Source organism: Betta splendens, chromosome 15 (genome assembly GCF_900634795.4).
Source record: "Betta splendens chromosome 15, fBetSpl5.4, whole genome shotgun sequence".
Taxonomy (NCBI): Eukaryota; Metazoa; Chordata; class Actinopteri; order Anabantiformes; family Osphronemidae; genus Betta; species Betta splendens.
The window spans coordinates 17,553,405-17,565,904 of record NC_040895.2 but is presented as its reverse complement, the minus strand read 5'-3'; the positions used below and the strand labels follow the sequence as shown (position 1 = coordinate 17,565,904).

Below are 12,500 nucleotides of genomic sequence, written 5' to 3'. Positions count from 1 at the left end.
CCTCTGTAACAGATAACAAGTCATGCTTTGTTAAATCTTGTCCCTAAATAGTCGGTTAAGTTTTATATAATTAAATTCATAAAAAACAAAACTGCCTCCAGGAAACTAAAAGTCATGCATGTGTTAAACCTGACTACACAAGACATGTAAGTACAACTGTGACATAGTAAGATCAGTTTTTTTAAAAAAATACATTAATTTTGGAAATTCTTTGTTCCAAACTATGAAAATAACACAACTTTGCTTTAGATACACACAAATCTTTATATTAAATATTATCATTGATCTGAACCAATTGAGTTTTGATGAGTTTGACTTCAAATTCTAAAGTCTAATTAAATACAAAATGTTTTCTGTGAAGATATAGCAAACATTACAGTCCAGTATTTGTAGATTAAAAGTTTGTAAACTGAAAATCTTTTTTTGATGGTTTGAAAGAACAATAGGAAGACATGCCTTTGATTTTTATGAAGCTGCTGCTATCTTTTGTAAATATGTAAAGCCATGAAAAGTTATAACAAAAATAATAAATGATTGTTATTAAATGTAAAATTTCATTTCAGTGAAAGTTGCGGATCAGTAGCATTACAGACAAACCTACAGATATTGTGAATCGATATTAAGACAAATAGAAATGTGGTTCTTACCTGGATAAGAAAGTCTAAATAGCATCGTTTTTTGTCAGACATTACAAAGCACACTGCGGGTTTCCAGCCTTGTGGCTGTGTGTGTTTTGGGGTACTCACCCTATGATGTGTGTGGGCTGCAAAGACTTGCTGTTGGTGGTCAGAAAGACTGAAACCCAACTAAACCCCAAAACCTAAAACCAACACTGAACACGGCGCCAACCTCCAAACCTGAGGCCACCCTGCCCACATCCCCAAACCACGGCCTTCTCACCTGTGTGATTGATTTCTGCAGGCGGAGCAACAGCCGTGGGACTGTCAGGTGGTTGTAGGTGACATACACAGAAGAGATGGACAGAAGGAGTAAGAAAAGCAGAGGGGGTCAGGATGTGGGTTTGGGATAGTCTGCCATCATGGAAGTGGCTTCTGTGGATGCAAATCGAGGTTTGACCAACTGTGGTCAAAGTGTGGGAGAGAGAGTCAGGTGGAAGAGGAATGAAACAGACAGAAGTACATGAAGATTTCTAAGCTTGGTTTATGTGGAGGGCGACATTTTGTTTAAGTGGCCTCATCAAATTAAAGCTGATCTGAATCAACGATTAAGTAGTTTATCATCATAACATAATACTCAATTGTACATGATCAAGTACACAATTGGGACGTGTATTTTTACTTTGTGGTGCTAGTACGGAGTACTTGTATTATGCATGTAATACAGCACGGTGTCATTCACTATAGCTATTTATTCTTAGTGCTCAGTTGGTGGTGTTTGGTGTTTAAAATGTCTCATCCCTTTTATGCTGATGCTGTTTTGCAGGTTTGCTCTGGGAGACGCTCGCAGGCCTCTGCACGAGACGGCAGCTCTGGTGGAGGACATTGTGCACACGCAGCTCATTACGATGGTAACACACAATTCATTTATATGTGAAGAGAAGATGTAAACAGGGAGCAGTGATCTATAATAGTTACTAATGCATCAAATTTGTTTGGGTCGTGATGCATCAGGCCCTGAATAAAAAACAGACAGTTTTAGTATTTAAGGCTGCAGAATTAGAATAACATAACTGTAGGATGCTACATGTAAATGCTCCTAATTAATTCATGTTTAATATATTTTAAGTAATTAAATGTGAAGTAAACTTTAATGTTTGTGTTGGTAAAGTCTTACATTTGTGCAGCTTTTGTTTGCCTGCACACTATCAATATGACTTTAAGCCTTTTTTTTTCAATGCATGTTGGATCTAATTTCAGCATCATCGTCATTATGTTACTACAGCTTCAGGTGTTTTTTTCTTCATTTGACTTGTGTTACGTATTTGATTGCTCAGCTGCATCAGGCCTGTGAGGGCGCAGCTCTTCGAGGTTCAAGGGTTATTTCAGCCGAGGACATCCTGTTCCTGATGAGGAGAGACAAAGTAAACTAAAATCATTACATTCTGGTTTCTACCTTTGACATCCTTCACTAACCTTGTTCGCATTCTCTTTCTTTTTACAGAGGAAGATGGTGAGGTTATTGAAATATCTCCAGTTTAGAGATTATAAATCCAAACTCCTCAAATCTCTGGAGGATGAAGACACAATTCAGGATTCAGGTATTATATGAAACCAAATCTGACATGTGCTTCCATGTCTCTTTTATTAGGGTAAGCGAGGGTTAAAAAATAATTGTAAGTGAAACAGCATCCTCCACTCTGGTGTACAGGTGCTGTAGCTGGTGGTAACCAGCGGAGGCAGCGATTGGCCCAGGACTTCCTCGCTTGGATGGATCAGACGGGCGAGCTGCTATCATTAGCCGAGCGACAGGAAGTCGACCCCATCAAACAGGAGAGGATGGAGGTCAGATGTCACTGTTATGTCTTCCTCAGGATATAGATCTGTCCCAACATACATCATTAAAGAAAACTAGTGGTCTTCGTTGGTCTTCCTGCAGGATTGAACTGAGTTCGTGTTGCTTGTCTCTGTACCTCCAGCGTTTAGAACGCCAGACTCGGGCTATGGACCCGGCTCAGTACTCGGAGTTCTGTGAGAGTCGACAGCTTAGCTTTGGTGAGTAGTTAACACAGTTACAGCTCTTACTCTAAAAATCTTCAAGGAGGTGTTTGTAAATCTTTTCTTTGGCTTTAGTTTTACTTTTATTGTTGCATCTGCTTCATTTATCCACAAAAAGAAAACAATAAATAAAATCATAATTCAGCTTCAAATAAAGAAATCATTCAATTTTATTAATCATTTAAATAAATTGATTAGTTGACAAGATGATTAATTCACAAACTAGCATTACACACCTTCAAAGTGTTGGATGGAAATAAATCTGAAAATCTCATCTCAGAACAAATTTCACCTGATATTGCAAATGTTATGTATTTAAACTGAAACTGCAGTGTTTCTTCTAATTCCACATGTGCAGCAAAGAAAGCCTCGAAGTTTCGGGACTGGTTGGACTGCAGCAGCTTGGAGCTGAAACCCAACAGCATCGCCATGGAGATCCTGTCGTACTTGGCCTATGAGACAGTTGCCCAGGTAACTTCGCTGCTAGTTAGCAATTTCACACTTAGGGTGGAAAAATTTTAGAACCTAATAATTATGGAAAGTTCCATAGTGCTACATGTCATCAACGTCTTTTAAGTGGTACAATAGTGAGTCAAGGGTTTTAGCTAGAAAAAAACTATGAAGTGTGTTTTATGAACTGACAATATTGCACAAGTAACACTTGTTTTCTGTCTTTAGATTGTGGACTTGTCTCTGCTGGTAAAACAGGAAATGACGGCCAAGAGTAATCCCATCAGTCACGTGATCTCTGCCAGCTACATCCACTACAACACACACACTGAGGTACAGATTTATTCATTCAAATAGTTTGTCAGTGAATTCAATGAAGTGTCACAGTATAATATGTAGTGAGAAATGTGTCACATACAATACTACAAGACTTTTTAGTATAGTATGTGGTGAAAAAATGGTCTCTGGCAGCTACAGCCATTACAGCACACACACACACACAGACAGATTCATTCATCTTTTTTTTAATGTCAGTGAATTTAACAGTCATTGGATGTTTCCTTCACCAGGTAAAGAAGGATCCAGACTCACCTGAGGCCACGCCCCCGTCCACCCCAGGTTCCTCACACTCTTCAAAGCACCCCCTGCAGGGCAACGGCAGTTTAGACGGCCGAGCGAGACAGAGGAAGCGCAAAAAGGTGTGTGACAGTAATCACCTCAACCTTTACAGGATTAAATTGTTTGCAATCAACGACTTTCTGTTTCATGAGGTAAACAAACTGAACACAAATGTTCACAAATTTAACTTATACTTTAGTTAACATTAATGATATATGTGGCTAAATAGTTCCATGAATGTTAATGTTGTTGTACTGGAGTTGGCCTTATTCTCAGCCATCTAAGAAATTTAAACATTATGCTATAGTTTGGCTGTTTCTAGATATGACAGCCCAGATGCACAACAGCCTTCTAGGTCTTAATTCAGCGTTGTGTTTCAGAGCTCTCCAGTGACAGTGGAGCCGCACAGTGGAGCGATCCAGCCCTGTCACATCAGAGAGGCCATGCGGAGGTTCAACTACAGGCAGACAGTGAGTCCATGAGAGTAATGCTGATTAGATCAGATCCTCACTCAAGTTTTTTTGAGTTAAACAATCTCATTATGTTCTGGCATGTACAGTCATGGCCAAAAGTTGAGAATGTTACATTAGTTTTCACAAGGTTTGCTGCTAAACTGCTTTTAGATCTTTGTTTCAGTGAAGTACAGAAATACTCCAGAATGTTATATGTGCAAATTGTTATTAGAAAAGATGCTGCTTAAGCTTTTTTATATTTATGTAATTCTCCAAACTTTTGGCCACGACTGTAGATGTTTTATATCATACTTCAGTGTTTTACACAGATAATTGATTTTGGTGACCAGCTATGATGCTAATGTAAAGGAATGTTTCACTGACTGTATGAACCTACATTAATGTCCTTTCTTCAGAGTGGGTACGGGAGGAGTGGAATGGCCTTCCTCACCTGCTGACAGTCACAGAACTACACATGGAAACGATGTCATTGATCAAAAGAAACTTTATTGGTCACTAATACAGAAAAACAAGTGATTACTGAGAATGTTCCAAACTCAGATTGACATCATAGCAGGGGCTAGAAATTACAGCGGAAACTGAAAATGACACGGTGACAAAACTCATTTGTTTTTGGGAGCGAATGTTTGACTGTTGCTCAGTATTTTTGGACAGTATTGATCAGCAGCTCTCGCTCCATCAGCAGCTCACCGTACCTCTGCTGGAGTTCTCGCTCTCGCTCCGTCTGCCTCTCCACGTCCTCCCGCAAAGCCTAAAACACAAACACGCGCGCTGTTTAGCACAAATCTGCACCATTTGTACTGCTGTAATCTACTTTATAAATGAATTATTTTTCTTACATGTAATAGTTACTTTGTAAATAAATGCTGCCAACTATAAGCAAATAAAATGTTTAAAAAGGTTCCACCTTTACATCTGTAAATTAGGATGCGTCCTTCAGATTTGAAATGTACACCAACAGCTATCTTATAATTAAGAGGAAAACCGCAAATGTTCCCAGCAGAGAACCTAGCTGGCACACTGTGACACCCTAAGTACTTACTGCTTGTCTCCTGGGAATGGCCGTGTCTTCCTGTTTCTTCAGCTGAGTGAAGGTCTGGAGTTCGGTGGCCGCCTGCTCCACCTGGTGGACGAGACAAGCAGGACATTCAGTTGTTTCCACAGTCGTCCATAGGAGTAACAGTTTCATGGATGAAATTAGTACCTGTTCCCAGAGTTCATTGTGCTGCTTCAGGAGCCCCAGTGCTCTGGACTGAAACCCTCCCAGCAGGATTTTGAGTTTCTTTTCCAATTTAGCCGCTCTCTTGGCCTCTGCTGTCATGTGACCGCGGTTCACCTGAAGAGACAGACACGCATCAGCAGCTGGACGAGGTTTAACAGGTAAAATCTGACAGTTGCTGTAGTCACTCACGTCTAGTTTTTTCTCCAAGCTTTCAATACGGTCTTTCTTTGATGCCAGGTTAGCTCTGGTGTATCTGTTCTGTCCAGGTAGATACAACACCTGCACAAAGCAAGAAACATTTCAACACACAGGAAATTTAAAAAAAAAACTAATTTCATGCAAAGATAAAATTAAGGCCAGGTGATTCTCTTTAGTGGAGTTTAAGTGTGAACTGTAGTCATGGATACAGGTTTGATAAAGTTTGAGAGAGGACTGGACTACACAATGAGAGAGAGGTTTTATCTTGGGTGCCTACCTGTGCGTAGCATTCCTCCCACACCTGGCTGTAAGCCTCCATGCTGAGGTCGCCGTGGCCCATTCCCGCCTTCACCACCTCCATTTCTGCTGCCAGTATCGTCTTCGCCTGTTTATTAACATCACAGGACAAACATAGTGGTTACACTGCTGCTTAGTCACTGTCCCAAAGGCTCAGTTACAGAAACACAAATAAACATGATCTGTGTGGTACTGAAGGATGATGTGTTCACGTGTGTTTCGAGGTACTGCGTGTGGTACCTGCTCCATCTCTTCGGTGCTGACAGGTTTGTAGACGTGTGTTTCGAGGTGAGCTATGTGCGACGCGTTGTTGGATGTTGAGGCAGGGCCTTTGGTTTTGCCGCGCTGCAGTTGACCGACTGCATTGGCCGAAGGGTGGTGTAAGCAGTCGAAGTGCAGCATGGTGATCATCTCCTGTTTGATCATCTCCTCGGCCAGCTGGAGATCAGACAGCGGATCCACGGAGGAGGGACGGAGCACGGACTCATTTACCTAAAAGACAGAGCTGGTGATAAGCAACTGACAATGTAGCTTTAACATCATACCAATTAAAACCTGATGACGGTATATATATTCATTCAGTTCATAACTTTGACAGCGCAGATGTGCTTTTCTGGAAAACACACTGACACTTTTAACGTTCGAGAACTTCTGTAACAGCTTGTATGAATAAAGCAGAGTAAGAAAACTGAAAGATGTCATTTTTTTGTCATCTAAGACATGCTAATGCACAGAATGGTATCGGTGGGTCGTACCTCTGTAGGTCTGGGAAGAGTCCTCTGAACAGCAGTGTGTCGCAGCTTCAGCTCCTTCTCTCTTTCAGCATCCCGCTGAGCCTAACACACACACAAACACAAAGTTTGCCAGTGCCAGACTATATGAATATGTTAAACAAATGTACTCGTACATTTGATTTGCAGTCATTGAGAGGAGATAAATTTAAAATCTCCCACTTGCTATGGTGACAGCTGTGTATGAAATCCTCCACATACCTGTTTGCGTGACTCTATGTCAGCTGAGTCCTCCACAAAGCCGACCTCTGTCTCAGTTTCTTCTAATTCTTTCTCTGCATTTTCGGGCAGAACGATCTCAAAATCATTTTTGGGAACAGGAAGCGACATCAGGCCCTGTCTGAGCTGCTGCAGGCTCTCTCTTTGCTGCGTGTGGAAGCGAACAACAATAAGTTGGCAGTTGTTGTTTTTTTTTCTTGTCATTGTTCTTGAGAAATTTCAAATTAGATTTTGCTATGGGTAGTTGTTTATACGCACTATGACAAATATATTGCTGTTATTACCAAGTGTTTAGCATATGCTGGGTCAGCCAGTTGCTCTTCACTGTTAATATTCAGCTTGTCTCTTAGAGGTGTACGGCCAGGTGTCAAACCAGGGGTTGCAACCCCTCGTGGAGTCATCCCTACTCCGGATTGAGGGGTCATGCCCTCCGCCCCCTGACCGGGTCCAGGAGTTCTGTCAGAAATGGAGAAAGCTCAAACGTTAATATTTAAAAGACCAATCAAAGTTTTGAATCAGAGCAGCTGTCATAGCTTTGCTAACCTGAACGGTGTGCTGAGGACAGTGTTGGGGGTTTGTATCTGCTGCCGCTGAGGTGTCACACCACTGAAATCACTCTCGTGCAGAGGAGTGTTGAGGCCTCCTTTCAGAGGCGTGTCGATGTTGGTTAGTGCCATCAGGTTCTGGGCTTCCTGAAAACAAACAACATTTGGAGTTATATACACTAGGTATTTGGAGATTTTTTTTGTTGTAGTTTGACTGATTTACAGAACAGGGATAAGGCGACATGCAGCCTTAAGTAACAACTTTAAAGGCATTGGCTTTAATCATGAACATGTGGCAATTATCTGTCCCAATGAAGCTTTTTCTACTATTTCTTAATACACTGATGTTACCTGCAGTATTCTGTCCTGGGCAGCAGGGGTGCGAGGTGTACGTAGACCCGCTGACATGTTGTTGGCGACGTTGTACTCTGATAACAGTGTGGAGGAGGCCGAGTTACCGCTTTCGCTCTCTTCAGCAGCTTGACGAGCGACCTCACTTGCAACACCCAATTTGACGACTTCCTCCAACTCTGCATCACTGATCTACGAGAAACATTAATCACAAATTTTACAATGATTAGAAGGAAAAGTTTGGACCCCACATACTGCAACAGCCATTTCCCACTCATTAAAGTGCGTTGTGGTTACCTGTGGAGCAGGTAGAACCAGCTTGGAGCGTTTTTTTGTGAACTCAGCCACACCACTGGTTTGAAGGATGGCAGATGGCAGATCACTCTCCTTCTTCTTCTTCATCTTCTGTTTATCTTTCTTTCTATCTCTTTCCTCCCGCTCACTACAGACAAACATCATGAGGTTATTGATATGAAATGTAAAACATGTTCTACTGCCTATTGCTCAAAAGCAGCTTTATTTAGTGATTAGGCGTAGGAGAGTTACTATGCTTTACATTCAGGACCAGCTGCTGCTTAATGTTTCTGTCTGTGAAGTTGAGTGTTACTGACTTGCGTAGTTCTCCATCCAGGTGCTGTTGTCTGAGTCGTTTGAAGTTTGGCTCCAGGGCATCATAATTCTCCATGCTGGTGTCATAAAAACCCTAAAGTAACACAGGCAGACTATTAACAATGTAACTGCCAACACAGCAGTTTTTTAAATTTATTTTGAACAGTTAATATGTTACCGGTGCAGGTTTTTTTTCAAATGGAATTTCAGCATTGTAGTCCACTCCTCTCTTCTTCTTCCTCTTCTTCTGAACAGCTATTCCTGCTGCCCTCAGTTCCCTGCGCTTCTGTAGAGCAGCCAAACGCCTGAGAAACACAGAAGACAATCAGTATACAGCTTTTTATGGTGCAATCATGTAGACTAAAAAGAAGAAATAGTAATGCTCAAATAAGATCCCAGACATAATCAAGACTGAGGCTAAAATTCACCTGGCCTCTTCAAGCTGTTTCTCTCTGGCCTTCCTCTTAGCTTTCTTGCCCTGGGTGTTGGCCAGTCGAGCCCTGGCCTCAGACAGCATCTCCAACTCATCTACAAGTAGTAAGACACACAAATACACACAATGAATTAGTTTTTTTTTTTTTTTTTACATGGGAAGGTGTATCAGCCCCAACACAGACTTTCCCATTGATATGCTGGAACTAATGTGCATCTCTCCAATCATTGTGTGTGACAACATTAGTTCAGGTAACACACCTTCATCCATGTCTACAGGGTCAGGTCTGGCAGGCTTAGTTTCAGGGTTTGGGTCGATCTCTCCCGGTTTTAACTTTCTGGGATCATCTCCCACTTCTTCTTCATTGTCTCTTTGTGCTGCCTTGTCTCTAAACACACATTCAAACAAAGTGTTTAACACATTTAAAGAAATAAATCGTTGTTGTGAAGCACATGCAGTGTAAAAACTCACAGCAGGTATTCATAGTGCTCCAGACACTGGGCAGCTGTGCGCCCTATGATAGGAGCAATGGTCCTCCACTGAGTTGGCATCAGTTTGGCCAAATGAAGCAGCTTCTCCTCCTCTTCTCTGGACCATTCTGTTTTCTTGATGCTGGGGTCCAACCACTCGTACCTGCACAGAAACAAAGCAAAGGCATAAAATATGTATGCAACCAGGTAATAAGAAAACTAAACTTGATTTGCTTTCAGTGGAGAGATTACATTACAGAGATTAATGGCCATCTTCTATATTAAATAATGACAGCAAATAGAAAATAAATACACAAATACAGACACTCCATAACTACTAACAACAGACACAATCCTGGGTTGTATACATTTTTCATTAATCAGAAGGGGGTGCTATTTAAAATTACTGTTCCCTACTGTTGGACTGCTACAAAAACATTCCTGCTTCCTTTATCACGCAAAGAATTTTGTTTAGTGTTTGAAGTTGAATTGCACACTCACCATCTGGCTTTACACTGTTTGGCAGACTTGCGGTGCAACAGGGAGGCGATACGAGACCACTGGTTTTTCCCATATTTCATCACAGCTGCCTTGAGGATCTCATCCTGGATAAATTAACATATGTAAATGGCAAATTAAGGTTTTGCCAAGTCTTTGATGCTGCCAATCACAACATGTTAAATCCTGACAGCTGGATTCAAATTAACGTGGATTCAGAACAATAACATCTATATGGGGAATCTGTGGTGCTATATATTTAATGACATCAACCCTGTCCAAAGATTACTTATTTTATTACACAACGCAGCAAAGTGTCCAAGAGACAGGTTTAATACAATGTACGTTAATAAGCGTGTTTTAAGTTGGAGTTCTTTACAAAACTGAAAAACTAGAAGACCTCTCATAACACAGGACAATCCCATCTGTAAATTCTCGTTGAATATTAGCTTAATTGCTAACACTAGCATTGCGTAGCACTGCAGTACTGTATGCTAAACATTTACTACTTAAAGTTTCGTGGAGTACATCTAATTCTGCTGCACTGAAACCTTGTTCGTGTAGCAGAACCACAATAAATCATAACATTAAGTTAGCAGTTAGCTTCACGCTAACAAACTCCCATGGACTGGCTGTAGCTTAGCATGGTGCTGCAGCAACTAGCCATGTAAACACATACCTCCGTGTTGCGCCAGACGCCTCCCTTTATCATAATGCGCGGCATCTCTGCGGCTTAGTTTTCTCTCTTTGTCCACTAAATATGTTTTAAAAGATTCTTGGCTAAACGATATAAGCGGTGGCGTTCAATAAAGTCAGCGCAAAAACCCAAGGCTTCGGCGCAATGAACACGCACTACGCCGGAAACTTGTGTCGCAGGATTCAACGGGGCGACCGAAATGCATTGTGGGTAGTTTTCTTCTTCGTTCGGTATTTAGGGATGGTCATGTACCTTCATTGCACCACTGCTCCCTGCCGGTCTAACCTTTCTTCAAAGACGTGGAAGGAAAAACGCAATGTGGTTTATTCTTCACGCTACAGCTGATTGATGATGACTCTATTCATGATAAAGCACTCTTCACATATGTGAAGCCACCAACGGCGCATGTGTTTTGACTCTGATATGAACCACCAAATACTGATATTAAACGTCTATCTGCTCCACTAGCACCACCTTGTGGTCATTACATGTACCTGGACTAGACACAGGATTTATATCACGCTGAATTTAAATAACTACAGACTCAAACAATATATTAGATGTGAATGGGTATAAAATACCTTAACAAACCAACAACCACTATGGTGGAACTCATCAGCAAAAAAACAAACCAACAAACACCTGAATTGATTATGTTTTTATTTCAACTCAGTTTCAGAGGTACATATTCACTGATTCCACACAGATGATACCAGGCTACATTTATGTTCTTCATATGTTAGCACGACACGGAGAACACGTAACATCAACATGACAACAGACATGCACGAACGAGGCAGTGACGGGGTTTACGCTGGTGGCTCAGTGTGATAGTGTGAAACCACCGACATGAGCGGGTGCGGGGAGGGAGAACAGATGAGCGCTGGGGGGCTAATACCGAAAATATTAAGACAGATCATAACACTGAGCACCATGATAAACAATGAAGATTCTCAATATTGACAATATCTGATAAATAACATGATTATCATTTTTAAATAACATATATCTTTGACTCTAATTTACAATAAGTCGCACACACTCTTCCCATTAAATAATAATCCACACACGCGCGCGTCTCCTTCCCACTCTTTTAACTGTCCTGTTCAGTGTTACGAGAGCAATACTGTGGTACTGGGGACACTAAAGGTGGTTTAAAGGTGATGCTTAGCTTGTCGAGGGGTGGGGGCACATGCAGACTCGTATGTACAACAGTAACTCAGTCCCACCCTCCCTCTCAGGTGCCCCACTCGCCGTTTTCTCCATCTTGTCTCCACTTTCCTTCCTCCTGTTTCTTCTCTTGGTCGCCCTCATCCCATTTCTCCCCGCGTGATTACGTCTATTTCAGGTCCCCGGCGTCCCCCTGGATGGTCTTCTTGATGCGGAGCAGCATCGTGGTCAGCCACTGGTCCAGACGAGACACCGAGTCGAACTCCTTCACGGCCTCTGTGAACGCCTCGCTGTTCTGCTCCTCGTGGGCTTCTAGGAGTTTCTGTTGCAGCACAACTTTAAGATTAGTTCAGTGGGTTTTGGCCTCAACAAGCTGTTAATAAAACAGATTTACCTTTAACAATTTGAGTTCTCTTGAGTCTGAGAAGGCTGGAAACATCTCCTCATACTTCTCGATGGCCAACTGAAACACAAACATGATTGGCCCTGAGCTTCGTTGCTTTTATTTGCTGTATGGTTTCTATGACAACCGCGTCTCACCTTGGCATTCAGCTCGTCCACTATGAAGTGACACAGTGAGGCCTTGAAGAAGTATTCTTTAGCGTTGTACTTCAACAGAGGATTGTCCATGGTGCTCATAGCGACCTGAGAGACACAGACACAGTCACTGGCTTTAAGAACGTAAACGCCCACGCAGTCAAAGTAGTTGCAGTAGCTGCAGTTGTATAAATGTAAAACTTTACCAATATGAGCTTTTGCAAAATAAAACTCTAAAAATGTAATA

The 12,500-nt window shown here is 41.7% G+C and overlaps 4 protein-coding genes across 5 annotated transcripts in view; 1 reads left to right on the top strand and 3 right to left on the bottom strand.

Annotated features, from left to right (window-relative positions):
- Positions 1-58, bottom strand: part of LOC114841881 (runt-related transcription factor 3-like) — a 4,817-nt gene extending 4,759 nt beyond the window's left edge. The window contains exon 1 of the mRNA XM_055502406.1: positions 1-58. This exon is cut by the window's left edge and continues 55 nt beyond it. Coding sequence (XP_055358381.1) covers positions 1-24 — 24 coding nt within the window. The 5' untranslated portion in view covers positions 25-58.
- The window catches only part of supt3h (SPT3 homolog, SAGA and STAGA complex component), a 6,556-nt gene extending 1,438 nt beyond the window's left edge, over positions 1-5,118 (top strand). For both annotated transcript variants that reach the window (XM_029127108.3, XM_029127109.3), the window contains 10 exons: positions 1,444-1,528; positions 1,955-2,041; positions 2,122-2,218; positions 2,329-2,462; positions 2,597-2,672; positions 3,034-3,146; positions 3,354-3,458; positions 3,695-3,823; positions 4,124-4,213; positions 4,612-5,118. In XM_029127108.3, the coding sequence (XP_028982941.1) occupies positions 1,444-1,528; positions 1,955-2,041; positions 2,122-2,218; positions 2,329-2,462; positions 2,597-2,672; positions 3,034-3,146; positions 3,354-3,458; positions 3,695-3,823; positions 4,124-4,213; positions 4,612-4,653 (958 nt within the window). In that variant the 3' untranslated portion in view covers positions 4,654-5,118. The remainder of the gene's footprint in view (positions 1-1,443; positions 1,529-1,954; positions 2,042-2,121; positions 2,219-2,328; positions 2,463-2,596; positions 2,673-3,033; positions 3,147-3,353; positions 3,459-3,694; positions 3,824-4,123; positions 4,214-4,611) is intronic.
- cdc5l (CDC5 cell division cycle 5-like (S. pombe)) lies at positions 4,683-10,748 on the bottom strand. Its single transcript, XM_029127106.2, has 19 exons — positions 10,529-10,748; positions 9,853-9,956; positions 9,353-9,514; positions 9,142-9,269; positions 8,877-8,976; positions 8,627-8,753; positions 8,451-8,542; positions 8,137-8,281; positions 7,840-8,031; positions 7,487-7,635; positions 7,228-7,399; positions 6,926-7,090; positions 6,689-6,769; positions 6,174-6,425; positions 5,914-6,021; positions 5,628-5,717; positions 5,421-5,552; positions 5,259-5,339; positions 4,683-4,967 (listed from the first exon to the last, which is right to left on the bottom strand). The coding sequence occupies exons 1-19, from the start codon at positions 10,571-10,573 to the stop codon at positions 4,854-4,856; spliced, it is 2,439 nt and encodes an 812-aa protein (XP_028982939.1). The 5' UTR covers positions 10,574-10,748; the 3' UTR covers positions 4,683-4,853.
- A 441-nt stretch (positions 10,749-11,189) lies between these two features.
- napba (N-ethylmaleimide-sensitive factor attachment protein, beta a) overlaps positions 11,190-12,500 on the bottom strand; it is a 4,984-nt gene continuing 3,673 nt past the window's right edge. The window contains exons 8-10 of the mRNA XM_029175817.3: positions 12,257-12,361; positions 12,111-12,179; positions 11,190-12,038 (exon numbers count right to left, since the gene is read on the bottom strand). Coding sequence (XP_029031650.1) covers positions 11,886-12,038; positions 12,111-12,179; positions 12,257-12,361 — 327 coding nt within the window. The 3' untranslated portion in view covers positions 11,190-11,885. The remainder of the gene's footprint in view (positions 12,039-12,110; positions 12,180-12,256; positions 12,362-12,500) is intronic.

What these genes read in the sequence shown, in the direction of transcription:
- cdc5l (XM_029127106.2), bottom strand. Translation starts at nt 10,573, where the DNA reads ATGCCGCGCATTATGATAAAGGGAGGCGTCTGGCGCAACACGGAG. An exon ending in ACATAGAGTCACGCAAACAG is followed by an intron (nt 6,770 to 6,925) that starts GTATGTGGAGGA and finishes TGTGTGTGTTAG; the next exon opens with GCTCAGCGGGATGCTGAAAG. An exon ending in GCACCGAAGAGATGGAGCAG is followed by an intron (nt 6,022 to 6,173) that starts GTACCACACGCA and finishes GTTAATAAACAG; the next exon opens with GCGAAGACGATACTGGCAGC.